The 14,302-nt window shown below is 44.0% G+C and overlaps 1 protein-coding gene across 2 annotated transcripts in view; it reads right to left on the bottom strand.

The window, feature by feature from the left end:
- The window catches only part of UNC5C (unc-5 netrin receptor C), a 263,590-nt gene that overhangs the window by 44,490 nt on the left and 204,798 nt on the right, over positions 1 to 14,302 (bottom strand). For both annotated transcript variants that reach the window (XM_086464766.1, XM_086464767.1), the window contains exons 5-7: positions 3,205 to 3,385; positions 1,512 to 1,679; positions 21 to 185 (exon numbers count right to left, since the gene is read on the bottom strand). In XM_086464766.1, the coding sequence (XP_086320892.1) occupies positions 21 to 185; positions 1,512 to 1,679; positions 3,205 to 3,385 (514 nt within the window). The remainder of the gene's footprint in view (positions 1 to 20; positions 186 to 1,511; positions 1,680 to 3,204; positions 3,386 to 14,302) is intronic.

Below are 14,302 nucleotides of genomic sequence, written 5' to 3'. Positions count from 1 at the left end.
GGCATCACAGCAGCACTTACCCTGCATGCAAAGCCCGTCGGTGCAGTTCTTGGACTGCAGCACCAGCCCTTCGCAGTCCTTCCCCCCATTCTTGGGCGCCGGGGCCGTGCACTCCCTCCGGCGCCAGTGGGTGCACTCCGTGCCACAGGTGGACCACTTGCTCCAGGATGTCCACTTGCCATCCACTGAGACAAGGAAAGCACATGACTTGTTAGGGACTACATAAAGCAACACCAAGCGAGAGCGATGCACCTCTCAGCACAAGCCAGGCTCCAACTCTTGGTCATTCCCTGCAAGGCAGAAGGATCACCAGTCTGCTCTTCTTAAAAAGAGTCAGTCTGCTCTTCTTAAAGTTCAATTTCTGGCCTGTAAGTGCACCTTCACTCTCTCTCTCCTTTCTTTCTGCTCCGGACCCATTTTTGCTCTTTCCTCCCCTTTTTATAAACTCATCAGCAGTTTATCTGTGCTCAAAGTGTACAAGAAAATGAGCAACAAGCCATGAACCTGTGACTTTTTTTTTTTTTTTTGGTATTTTTTAACACAAAGGTTAAAGTTAAACTTGACCAGAAATTCTTCTTTAGTAGGAAGATGTTTAATGTTAAATATTTTCTATTAAAAGAAATACCTAGATGCACCGAGCTATTTCACATGAGCAGAATCGGGAATGTGTTTAGTGTCTTTCATAAACCCGCAAATGATTTTCAAAACCACTAAACTGAACAGCCGAAGAACAAACTATGAAATTGTTCCAGTGACACAGCCTGAGCCAGGAGTCTGTCACTTGGAATAGTGATGAGAGATGAAATTCCATCTCTTCAAGTTTCACCCATCACTAAGACCCAGAGTTGGATGGCCAAGCTTCACAACCTGAAAACGACCTTGCTGCCATCAATTTGAGTGGGACTGCAGAGGTAGGAAAGCACTGGACAACAGGGCAGATGGCAGAACTTTGTCACAGAAAAGCCACCAACTACTTCGCGTGTCTTGAAGCAATTTTGTATTTTTCAGAAGTTTACATTTAAATACCTTTTAAAGGTATGGATACGCATCTCTTTCCAGTATAAACATTGTATTTCAAGTCAGGTAACCACGTGCCTCAAATTTAACATCCACACCGCAGATGCTCCACTTGCTGTGACAGTTGGACTGAGCAGACATTGAAAATGTATTTATATCACAGTTGCTTTCTATATCAAAATTCCAGTCATTTTCCAGAGATTTCAACCTTTATCTCCTACCATTTAAAGCTCTGAATGTCCCCCAAATCCTCCAAATTACCAGGGCTGATACACCAGTGCAAGCTGCATGCAAAAGTGGGTCTGAATCCTCTGCTGCTTGATATAATGTGCTCAGTATTTTATCTACTTACGTAATATAATTTCATATTCATTCAATGAAATGTTGGATTTATTAATAAGGAAAAGGAGGATTTTGCATCTAATAGTGTTCTCCTGAAATGACTGGTGACAGACAAACTATTAATCTAGGGCTATGTACTGTTCATACTGAACCTGGACACAGAGTGGTGCAAGCTATTTTCTGAACGCTCTGGCCCTCGCAGAAGGCACCACCGTTGAGTGGGGCAGGATTGGTGCAGGTCCTCGTACGCTTCTGAAAGCCTCTCCCACATCGGCTGTTACAGACTGACCACTCAGTCCAGGTAGACCAGCCTCCATTCACTGAAAAGCAAGATAGAAAGAGTATGATCACGTAAGCAAGCCACCTTGATTAGCCCAAAGACACCCCTGGCTCTGTGTCATGCTGCCTCCAACAGCAGTCACAAGTGATGGCTGGGAAGAACACAAGAAGCAACCCTGAACAGATACAAACCCATGTCTCCAACGTACTGAATATACACTATGCCAGAAGTCATGATGCAAGAGAAGAAATGCTGATGCTGAATGACAATCGCCATTTCATGACTACTGTGGCTGACCAGTGACCTGTCTTCTCCTGAAAACCAACCTGACCCAGCACTAAGCACCTGGTGGCACGTGTACGGCCAAAATCTCTGTGGATTCAGAGAGCACTCACAGCTCTGCCTACATCTTTTTGTTTCTGCTTTCATCACAGTTACAAAACACAGTGCTCTTGTATGGTTTCTTCCTCAATATCACAAACACTGCTAATCAACTCAATTCAGCTGGTTTTCTATAAAAACTGAACTAAAAGGCCCTCATTGTAACTTCAGGGAAGCAACTGCTTACAATTAAATCTAACTGCTACCCTGAATATGAAATGAATATTAGGGATAATCATAGGGATATTTTCCTACTTGTTTATCCTATAATTAAGCTGATTGTAAGGAACACCAGGACAGTCAGCTGGCACATTGTCAGAGCAGGTTTTGTTCTGGTGGATACCCCTGCCTGGGATGCACTGGGGCATTAACTTTGCAGGGGCAAAGGCTCGGACTGGCGGGGCAAAGCTGCTGCGCAACACAGCCTGGAAGAGACTACAGGAGGACAGCTCATCTGGCCCCTCCCCAGCCAAAGCACAGCCGTCCTCAATATTAGAACAAGGCTATGATGCAGACACAGAATAATGTTATCCCATGCTTTGTATTCCCCTGATGTTTATTTTTAAGCTAGATTGTGTGCCTATGAACTGCAGTCCCAGAGTGCTTTGCTACTTTGCCCCTGACATCAGAGTATATGTTTTGGTAGTAGACACCAAAAATAAGTTTATTTAAAGAGGTATAAGAAAACAGAAGATTCTGCTGTGCTCTGACAATCTTACAGGTATCTGGAAGTACAAACTTCCTTTCACTTTTACTTTTACTTCTGAAAAGCTACACTAAGAATGTGAAATGTGTTGGTACAAACGATGCCTTGGACGCTCCTGCTGGAGGGAGTGACCCGTTGGTCCTTGCTGCATCCAGCTGGAGTGTGTTATGGCAAGGGGAGCAACCGCCTTCTCTTCAGTAAGGCAATTGGCTGTTTATGTAGGTGTCTGTTCCTCCTTTAACACTGTTGTCTGTCACCAATAAGCCAAGCCATCAGAGCTGTATTTCTGAGTATTTTCAGTAATGAACCCTGACTGCAGTCTCTGCATATGGCTGCAAGTCAACAGGCTGCACACGCAGCCAAGCTCAGTCACAGACTGCAGTAAGAGTTGCACACAGGCATTTTGTATCCCCCTCTGGTTCCACCACTTCCTTTGAGTGTGTGTCCATCCCATGCAGCAGGACAAGGCATCACTTACCATAGACAATCACAGTTGCTGTGGTGCTTTTTCTTTTGGCCACAATATTTTTGGCGACACAAGTGTAATTGGCCGTGTCAGAAAGCCGGGCTTGCTTAATGATCAGGTTGTGGTCGATGGTGATGTAAAAATTTCGGTCTTCCACGGGATCAATCACCTCTTCGTTCTTCAGCCACTCCACCTTAGGGTTTCAAAGGGCCAGAGGGGAGGCAGTGAGTCAGCACCAGGTACATCACAACAGGCAAAGTATCTGTGATTACATTGCTCATCTCAGAAAGTGCAAGTGAGTCAAGGCACATCACAAAGGACTCACCTGAGGCACACTGCCAACTGAAATAAACCACCACGGTAGAAAGTAGGGGGAACACCCTTCACGCCCACCCTTTTCTTCAGGTTCCCTTCCCCCCACCCCTCCACACAAAAACTGTCTTGCCTTGCCTGGAAAACAACGCGTTTTCAAAGTCTGCCAGGACTGCACCAAGACAAACAGCTAATATATGTTTTTTAGAGTCTGAGGCATTGGATAAGGAAGGGGTGACACCTTAGGACTGTATCTACAAACAGAAACCCTAAAACAGCAGAGGTCTCACTCATTCCTTTGTACATCTTGTCTAATTAGGCAGTTAATAATGCAGTAACCTTGTATGTACCTGCCCCGGGTCTAACACAATGAGGTCCTATACCAGAGCAGGTCACACTAACAAATTACAAACATGCCAATGTTTTTCATACAGATGCACTCACACACACATGCATGTTATTGTTTGCCTGCAATCAGGATTAAATAAAATAAGAGGCAGTTACCAAGAAAATCATGAAGACTACATCAGTGCTTACTTCTCCCTTTTTTTTTTTAATGTAAGCTATACTTTATTTTAATAAAGCGTAATTTCCTTGGTTACACAGAAAAATATTTTCATATGTGATTTTTAATCTAGACAATGTTCTCTTTATTGCCTTCCTAAAGAAACACCCTATTATATTCCAGATGACTGCTGTAAGCCACCCTAATATAATTTGGCTGCAAATCTAGTAGCTTGTTTTCATTTGAACTGAGCGTGCTCTGAAGGACAGGACTGGGGCCCTGGATGGATCAAAGCCAGACCTTCATGTCACTGGATCACTCCAGCTTGTGCCCGGGATTTAATTAAAGGAAGAAAAACATAAACATAATCAACTCACTGGACCAGCGAGGTGCTAACTGCCAAGACCTGCTCTCACAAACCTCAGTTTTCCAAAGACATTTGAGGAACTGCCTGAGCATCAACATACCCCAAAGCTAACAGAGAACTTGCTCTCCCACCGAGATACATACAGACCGACTCAAGCCGTGGGGAGAAAACTGATGGCCTCTCCTGGTGTTACACACAGAGGGCTCGATTCATTCCCAGGCAGAGCCAGTCCAACGCTGCAAGGCCAGTGCTCGCAGACATGGGCTTGGATTCGAGCTGCCCACCTCCCACTCCCCATCTTTAGCCCTAATTTAAGCAGCTCCAGCTCCCCTACCTCAGTTTGAGTGGATGTGCATCAGGCGTGAGCTGCTTCCAAAGACATACATGTAAAATCACTGCTCCGAGGAAGGCTTGATTTAAACCCTTCTCTCCTATAGTAGACTGCTGCAGTATATGGTAGCCTCACAACTATTGCACTTTATAGCTTAAAACTGGTGGTGCAAAAAGGGCTGTGGAAATGGATATGCATGTCTGCAAGGAACAAGGGAGGAAGAAAAAAAGACAAAACTTTGGAGGTTCTGTTTCTGTCACTACAACATTTATGTTTTACCATGGAAGATACAAGCTTTTAGTCAATAACCTAGTTTTCCTTGCCAGGATGACTACACCTCACCTGCAAGTCAAGTCTGCATGCATCCCAGACTGAAAAACAAGCCAGGAGTTTACCTCTCCCCCACTGGTACACTGCCACTTAAGCATGGCCTCTTGGATAAGCAAAATGTCTTTCTTAAGTTTTAATATTATTATTTATTTCTGGGATGGAGTATAGGCTTGTGTTAGGGCTCTAAAAGGTGCTACATGCACTGCCGCAGCTGTGTACCAACCTTCAAATCCACCTATAGTTTCCCTCTGCTTTGCACATTAAGGACATCAGGATGTCAGTGAGGACAGGACTACAGTCATCCCACGGTCTAAGGCTCAGTCCAAAATGCTTCTGGTATGCCCATCCAAGCACATACTCTAGCAGCCCTCTGCACTATGCAAGGCTCCATGCTCAAGCACGTGGTTCTCTTTTTCCAGCACTCTCCAACACTTCCGCTCTCCGCAAAAACACACAAATGCATATTCAGTCTGGGTCTCAGCTGATCAGACAAAATTAAAGCTATGAGCATTAAATTCCCTTTCATCCCTGCAAAAACACTGAAGATGATATAAAAACAGGAGTTGTCAATATCAGAAAAAAAAAAAAAAAAAGATACTCTGTATAATTCAGTATACTGCCTCTGGTTCTTCACCAAATCTCTTAGAAGAAAGAACTTTTTCACCTAATGACTCACAGAATTTGCTAACAATAAAACATTTATTTTGCAGAACAATACGACATCTTTTTTTTCTGAAAAATCTGTTTTGCAAGGACATTGGTACTGCGTGCATGTCTAAATTCCATCTCTTTTATAAGATGCACCTTTAACATGTTGTCCTGGTTTGGGCTAAATCAGAACTAATTCTGTTTTACTGCTTTAATTTTTCAGTTAAGTCTCCTCTAACTAACGGCACTTTCTGAAACAGCAGCATGTTTTTCCAGACAGTGACTGCTCCCAGCAGTGATAAGGCCTGATGTTTATCGTTTGTACCAAGGAATGGGATGCAGAGAGGCCCTTGCCTCTAGACTTGTTCTTATAGCGACCAAGGTCACTGCTAAATCTTGTACTCCGTGTTGGGGTGCCGGGAGTGAAAAGGGTCACAAGCACAAAAAAGGTCACACCTACAGGGAGGAGTGAACTGGACAGGTGACCCAAACCTGACCAACAGAGTATCCCATCCCATACACGTCTTATTCAACATAAGGCTGAGAGATCATGAGGGTCTCGCTCTCTTCTTTGATGGCCGACATCTGAGGAGGACTCTGTCTGTTCTTCCGTCATCGATCCCAATCCGTGCATCCCTGAATCCAGTGCCTGAGTCCAGCTCCTGCATCCCGTCCCTGCCTGCTGCTGAGTCCAGCCTGGGACTGCCCCAGTGCCAGTCCTGCAGTGTTGGTGGTGACGTATCGTCATCAGGGTGGGGGGAGCTGGGTTTGGTATTGGTTTTGTATCTATTTGTATATATTTGTACATATTGTATATATTTCATTATCTCCTTATTCTTATTATTATCTTTTCTTTTATTGTTATTGTTTCATTAAAGCTGTTTTAGTTTTCTTTTCCAAACCGTAAAGTCTCTCTCCCTTGTTCTCTTTCCTTTTCCCTTTTTGGGAGGGGAGAGGGGTTAATAGAGAGTGTCTGTCACTTCTTAGTGGCCGGCCCAGCCTCAAACTGTGACACATATCTAAGTCAGTCTTCTTCTGGCATTTGGGTTTTTATGATGTCATGAGCCTGTTCATATAGCAAATGATAACATCACGAAATCTGAAGGGAGAAACTGATGGATGATTTGACAAGAGACAGGAGTCTCCTTTCATACACATTTTAGCCATCAGTGGAGCAACACAAAAAAGAATACAATCCTCCAGTGGATGTGTTTCCTCTCTCAGTTCTGGTATAAACGCTAATTAATTAAACACATTACAACATGTAAACAAGACTTTCGTTGGTACTTATTTTCAGTTACTAACAGCCTCATTTTTTCTGGTGCAGGTGGCTGCAGTGCTCAGCACCTCCAAACCTCAGATTTATCTTTTTTGAGGTAACCAGAATAGGTGGGAGCAGGGTTGTTCTGTGACGTAAGTCAAGAGAGATCAGGTGTCAAATACAAAAGAGAAGAGAACAAAGTGGAACGAGACAGTGTGATTTATGAATGACAAGTATGCAAACTGTTACTACAGAAGTTAAAAGCAACGATCTCTTTTGATGCCATGTCATTCCCCAAGGCACAGCCCCCTCGCTGAAGTAGGTTGTTAATCCAGTCAATGCAGAAACTTACCCTGAATTTAATTCTGTTGCCAGAATAATGGTGTTTGGTGCCCTGGGGAAACCACCATGCTCACAACAAGGCTGGCAGATGAGGCACTGGAAATCTGTATGTCAGAGACCTGCACCCCTCTGGGCAAGCAGATAGAGGGGCAGCAGTTCACCCACGGGCATTTCAAACTGCACAAGATGCCTGTCTTCAGGGTCATACCAAATCACGCCCTCATGGTTCCATTTTTCAACTCCATGGAGATTTTTCTAAAGTAGATCTTTGCTTTTGCCTAAATATTAAGGATGTACATTTATTGGCTATAGTCACAATGACTCTTGCACAGGTACCTAGCTATATTTATTCAATTAAATCGGGCACATCCCTCCAACTGTTACTAATAAACGTACGGATCGTTGTGCATATACGTAGAGAAAGCCTGTGCATCAGTTTTTCCTTATCATAACAGAAATCATTTAAGTGGCAACAATACTTCCATGAAGGATGCGGTAAGTGTTCCCTTGTGGAGATGACAGCTATGGAGAATTACAACAACATGCAACCATTTTTTCTTACATATCAGCCCCCTGGAACAAAGCAGGCACAAAGCCCCCATTTATTTTTTTTAGTTTTCCACTCAAGAAGATATTTTTATTATATGTTTGCAAGCTGACTAGCAAGAGAAGGCCCCTCTGTAATGGTGTAAGTGCAGTGAATGAAATCCTGACTCACAGCAACTGCAGATGCTGAGAAGCTGGAGCACACCTGAAGTCAACAACCTTTCGGTTAGAGATCCTTAGTGCTCTGGATGCAATTTGCAGAGCAGTGAGGCACACGGCTCCTGCCAGCTGCGCTGGATCTGCTTGACCAGTGCTGCTAACATGCTGGCAAGCCTGCCACCAAACTGAGCCACCCCTGTGACTGGCTGAGGAAGCACATGATCCAAGGCAGCCGTAATTTAGATCGCTGTACCTTGTAGTGTCTTTTCTGTCATCCCGCTCCCCAGTGAGAGACAGATGTGTTGTCTCTAATTATTCGTTGATTGGTATCGGGAGATACATTAACATAATTGGCACATTTGTTCTAATTAACAGAGGGAACCTGCCACGTGCCACCCAACATGAAAAGCGAAACCATCAGCATAAACAGAAAACCCACGATCACCCGGAGCTGCAGCCAGACCTGTGCTGCTGCAGGGTGTTTCCAGCAGCAGCCTGAAATAAGGCAGCACATACAGAGACTAAGATTTGCAAAGCTGGGCCAGGCTTCTGTGAAGACTAAATGAACGCAGGGAACATAAATCACACAAGTGATTACATATGCAGGAAAACCTCTTACGGAAGCTAATTGCTGACACCAATTTAGCCATGCCAAGTTACTAGCATTCGTAGACACTTAAATCTCTTGGCACACTTGCATACACATGACTCTTAGAATCTGGTAAAGGAACAGCACATCTGTTCCAAAAGAAGCCCAAGAATGGAAAAGGGATATGAGCTTATCTAGATCTTCCCCTTTTGATCGTACTAGTCGTTCCTTACACCTCTTGCAATCTCAAGATGGAAATCTGCAGAATGCGAGTCCTGAATCCTGGTGCTCTCATTGCCTCAACCGTACCAACCTGCCCTAGAGTCTTCTTCAGAGCAGAGAGCACCTGCCAAAACCAGCAAGTTTTCTACCCTCTAGACATAGGCAAAGCCCTCTTGTGCCCATGAGTGTAATTCTCCAGAAAGAACAAGATGAAAATGTCTGGGAGCAGTGAAAGATTTGCCTCAATAGAAGGCAATTTAGGACTCTGGGAGGCAAGACCATTGCACCCCTGCCTTCCCTGATCCTGGCTGATGTGGCAGGATCACTTTCCATCCAGTCCTCCAACTGTGCTGGCGTTGCTGGTGTTCTCTGCAGCTATGCTGGCTGATCACAGTGGCACTGCCAGCCTTGCCGCAGTCCCTGCCGAGCTCACATTGCCTCCAACAGCCACAGGGGAATCACAGCTCCCCTGCTTCACTTGAATTGTAACAACAGACACACATCCCATACCATATTGATAGTAAGGGCACACACAGACATGCCAGTAAGAATAAAACATTTGTGAAGCTAACTACTGATTTGGACACAGTACAAGATGCCCAAGTGAGACTGAGAAAATTTTAGCAGTTTTCATATAGGCTATTGAGCCAGCAGCTATTTCAGGTGCCTTGAGACCTGACTGACTCTTTGAAGAATGTTATTTGATTTTTGGATTTGGTTTCAAATGTACACTTTCATCCCAGCAACTGCCCACTGAAGAGGATGCTGTCCTCCATGTCCTACTTGCTTGAAACAGATTTTGTGCCCACTTAAGCTTAAAAAAGAAAAAGAGCAGTCTCTAAAGAGGCTGAAATTACAGCTATGAGAGACTGCAAAACACATATGGAGAATGAGACAGCAAATGCAAACCACCATGACATTTTGTTCAGTTGTTGCTACTGTGCTTCTGCTGCCAATAAAATAAGGGGAATTTGTGTTCCTGCTGTGGAAACACTTCCTTAATTGCACATATATCCAGCTTTCTGCTTGAGTAGTAAAATCTACACAGGTTGTACGTACAGCTGCTGGATGTCTCTGGACCTATTACAGCTTCACTTCGTGCACAACGGGGAAGTGAAGTCTCACAGAAGAAACTTCAAAGGCTGAGGTGGAATGGTGGTAGCAGACGAAGAGCTTTATTTCACAGAGCCTCAAATTCAAATATAGATCACAGCATTATTAACCAAAAACCACACCGGCTGCCACGTGGCAGCCAGGAGTTGCTGGGCTTCCTTTTCCACCTGAAAGAAGGGCTTGAGCTGGAGTTCCCATGGCTCATGTGTTGGTTGGCACTTCTGACACCACATGGGCACGTGGACTCCCCAGTCCCTGAAGCATCTGGGAGGTGCCTGTTTGGATACAGCTTTAAATAAGTTACCAATGTGACATTTGCAGTTCTTTGGTTGGATGGATAGATGGGATTTCATTCTTCACAGCACAGAGCTATATGCTCTTCAGGAGCACTAAATTCAATAAGGGAACAGGATGTTGGGAGGTGGCTGCAGTCTCTGAGGATGGCCCCTTTCCCATTTTCCTTGAAAGCTGCATACTCTCTATTGTTGTATAGAAATCTCCTCCTACTAGTTTTAAAAAGCATGCAGGATTTTGTCCAGATCACACTTTCTAGTGAAAGAAAAGCACTCTACGTGGTTCTGCTCTACTTTAGGTGGTCCTGCTCTGGCAGGGGTGTTGGACTAGATGATCTTTTGAGGTCCCTTCCAACCCCTAACATTCTGTGATTCTGTGATTCTGTGATTAGCTGTAGAAGCACACAGGAATTCCTGAGCAAAACTCAGCAAAACCTGATCAAATGACTCTTAAGTGACAGCTGACGTGTGCTTTGCAGACTGCATTTTGGAAATACCTCTGTTAAAACATGGGAGCATCATAATTCTTCATGCCTAAGGTGAGCACTGCATCTGAAGAAGTAACTGCCAGAGGAACTGAGCAAGGCAAATGCTATCACCGGGTGACTGAGCATGCTGGTAAGAACTGGAGGCTCTGCAAAGCCCTGCCAGAGGTAATTCTCACACTTCAGGCACTATGAGGCCTGTTCACTATAGGGAGCAAGAATCATCCAGTGTCAAAGTAGGACCTGATGGACTAATCTTATAGGTGTACAGAACAGTATCTCCAGGATGAGAAGCTATCTTCTGTTAAGGGGAAAGTTGGGATGTATGCCCATCTACCTCATCAAAAAATGCAGCTAAAAGCTGTGTCCCACACTGTGTATTTTCCAAAAATATGTGTAAGGTAAAATGCTGCTTTTTCTGAGTACAGCCTGAAGAGGAGAGGTGGTTTGTGTTAGCTAAACCAGCATCCCAGACCCATCTTCGCAGCAAAAAGCAAGCTGTAGAGAGGATAAGACAGCAGGGTTCATGTCAATGCTCCTGTAGAAAACCTCCCATTGTAATAGTTTCTGGAGGAACTAGAAACCTGACCATTCTCCTGTCCCACAGATCATTCTTGCATGTGGTTAGATCCAATCATACAGCAACTTGATTCACTTAGGAGCATGCTCTGCCCTCACTTACATCAGCATCAATAGATGCACTAGAAAGGAAAACTATAGGGGTAGATCCCATAGAAAATTCAGGTCTCAAAAAGCTCGGTCCTCCAAGAGGACCTGTACATATTGGCATGGATTTTTTCACTGTGGAAAAGAACCGGTGGGAGATGTAAAAATAAAGGCTACCTAATAAGCTAGTAGCCAGCCTGTTTCCCAGGAAAGCACAAGACCCAAATGCAAGTCTATCCTTGAGCAGGGTGTTGTAACCTACCTCTCGTGCTTCTTAAAAGACTGCCCTGACCACTCACCAGTAGATTGGGGTGTAAAAAGTATGTAAAAAGGAACACAAATGTATGTGACCAGACACTGACAATTACAGGGAGCTTTATCCTGTACTTTTGGAGAAGGACAGGCCTGCATTACCAGACATTACCCAACGGCTCTCCAGGGCAAAATGAATGAACAGTCTTCATTCATTTTGGGCTGTGCTCCTTCTGCACACAAACCTGCCTCCCTGTCCCCGCTCTGCTCCCATTGACACCCGAAGGCAGTTCTACTGTATGTTGCAAGGCACTGCAAAGGACAGTGACATTTCCCAGCTAATCAGTATTTGTGGCCGCAAACTCCTCTACTCGCCTCTCTTAGAGCTCTCTTTCCTGCCGGGAATATAAAACACTGCCTCGGCGACATACACCTGCATGGAAATGCATACACACGAACTCCCAATTAAGGGATAACTGCTGCAAGACATAAGTGGCTCTCACGAAACAAAGCAAACAGCAGTCATATTAATAATCAATTAGATAGAGCAAACACCTGATGCTGCCTATTTGGAGAAGTCCCCAGCTTCCACCAGCTTTTGCCCATGCAAAAGCAGCTGAAAAAAGTCTGTATCACAGTCATCTTGACATGGCAAAACACCCTCTTCTGCTTCTTGACTCAGGGATGCTTTTCCCTTGGCTCTAGTTCCTAATTAAAGCCATGAATGTGGATAAATATCACATCCAGTTTTAAACCCTGCTGGGTCACCAAACTATGTTACACCTTGTTCTGCAATTAAACTACTCTGTGAAACACCACAATTATAATTAGAGAAGTAATTATCCCCCTGTTAAAGGCACCACAAATCATACATTTCAGTGCAAAAATTCGTCTGGCAGCTTATGGCATATTAACCAATCTTACATCTCATTGATGTTTTGATCTATAATGTATCGCAATGAGCTAATACGATGTGACTTGGTGTCTCTAACTATATTTTATCATGTGCAACACGGTGCTGGTATCTTTTAAAGAACAAATTAAATGAGCTAAGGGGTTAATTGCTAATAACTCTGCCATTACTGTTGGAGCATCACAGAATGGGATCCTTCCTGCCTTCTCAAGTTAAGTTTGAAAAAATGCACACGTAGAAGCGAGAGGAATTGAAATGGATATTTCTGTTGACACTGGGGAGCTGCAATTGTCTGATTTATGCTGAGCACCGGCAGCTCCCGCCGAGTCTGGAGAGTCAGACTGCTTATCTCACCACCTTATCCTATTCCTCCCCATTGAGGAAAAGCAAAAGGCAGGGGAGCATGGAGCTAGGGCAGGGTGTTGTTTGTTTTTATGTCCATTCCTTTTTTTTTTTTTTTTTACAGCAGAAATATGTGAGTTTGCCCCTCCACCCCGCAGCTATGTGTGGAAACCTCAGTGTAACTGTGCCTGTGCTGGTCCTTCTGCTACTTGCCTGGGTCATGCACTGGAAAAGACTAAACATTTACCTGGGTGTTTCAGAACTTGTAAGCAGGTTCACTTCCTGAGAGTGGAGAGGCATGCCATGGTTCAACTGGCACTGATGCTGGCTGGGACTGGTGGGCAGGGGTATACGGCCGCAGAGAAGCTGATCTGGTTTTCTCAGAGACCAAGCAAACCTTCAGTTCATTCCTTTGTCCCAAGCGAACAAGCAAGACATACTTTGATTTGACCTCAGGCCACAAGGCTAGTGTATTTTAACACACCTTCTTCTATTTGGATTTTGGGCTTTTTTTTTTTTTTTCCTAGTGGCCGTGATCTGAGCCTACTCTCATCATGTCCTAGTGGATCTGAGGGACTGGTAGGTGCTGCCTTAAAAGCTTTGCCTTCCGATCTCTGTCTTTGTCCTTCTTGCCCCCTGGAGCAGCTGTATGCTGCTATATGGTTTAGCTTTTCAGTAACAGTAAGATCTGTTCTAGCATTGATCCCTAACAGTTAATTGCAATTAAATATGCTGGGAACGATAAGGCTAAATTCCCCAGCTACTGAAAAGAGGATGGAAAGTATCCCTGAGTGTCATTGTTCCCACCACTTTGAAATACCAGGAAGAAAACAAAATGAAGGGGGAGAACACAGTCAAAGACAAAAAGCAAGAGGAAGATGCTAGGACTCTGGACTCCAGTATTACCTTACACTGAATGTGTATTTTGTACAGTTGCACAACGTAAGCTTTTCTTTTTCTGTTTTGGTGTTAAATCCAGTGACTACTTCAGAAGTCAGTAAGTGGGAAAAAACCCAAAACAAAACACAGTGCCCAGAGTGGGAAAAGTCTCAGGTACACGCTCACCAAAGCATTTGGAAATGCTGCTCACAGCTGCAGCATATGCATTACCCTACTTGGAATCAAAGCAGTCTTTCAACAAGATGGAAAATAGCCTCAGCCTGCTACCTGCCTTCTCCCAAGTCCTTTCTTACTTCGTTACCTGTACCACCATATCAGAAACCTCTCTGAACAAATAAACGAAGTCTTAAACAAAGAACTCATTCATCTCTAAATTAAAATAATCATGTAATCCTTCAACCCACCAAGTTACCTTTCATCTTTCCATTTTTTAAATTTATCTTACCAGCTTCAGCAAGTGGCTGTAATAAAGTGTCACATTAAGGTATTCATATTCATTAGTGTTCAGGTCTTTGTTCTTTTAATAGTGTTGGA

This window comes from Leptosomus discolor, chromosome 4 (assembly GCF_034619465.1).
Source record: "Leptosomus discolor isolate bLepDis1 chromosome 4, bLepDis1.hap2, whole genome shotgun sequence".
Classification (NCBI taxonomy): domain Eukaryota; kingdom Metazoa; phylum Chordata; class Aves; order Leptosomiformes; family Leptosomidae; genus Leptosomus; species Leptosomus discolor.
This window is presented reverse-complemented; position numbering and strand designations above follow the sequence as displayed.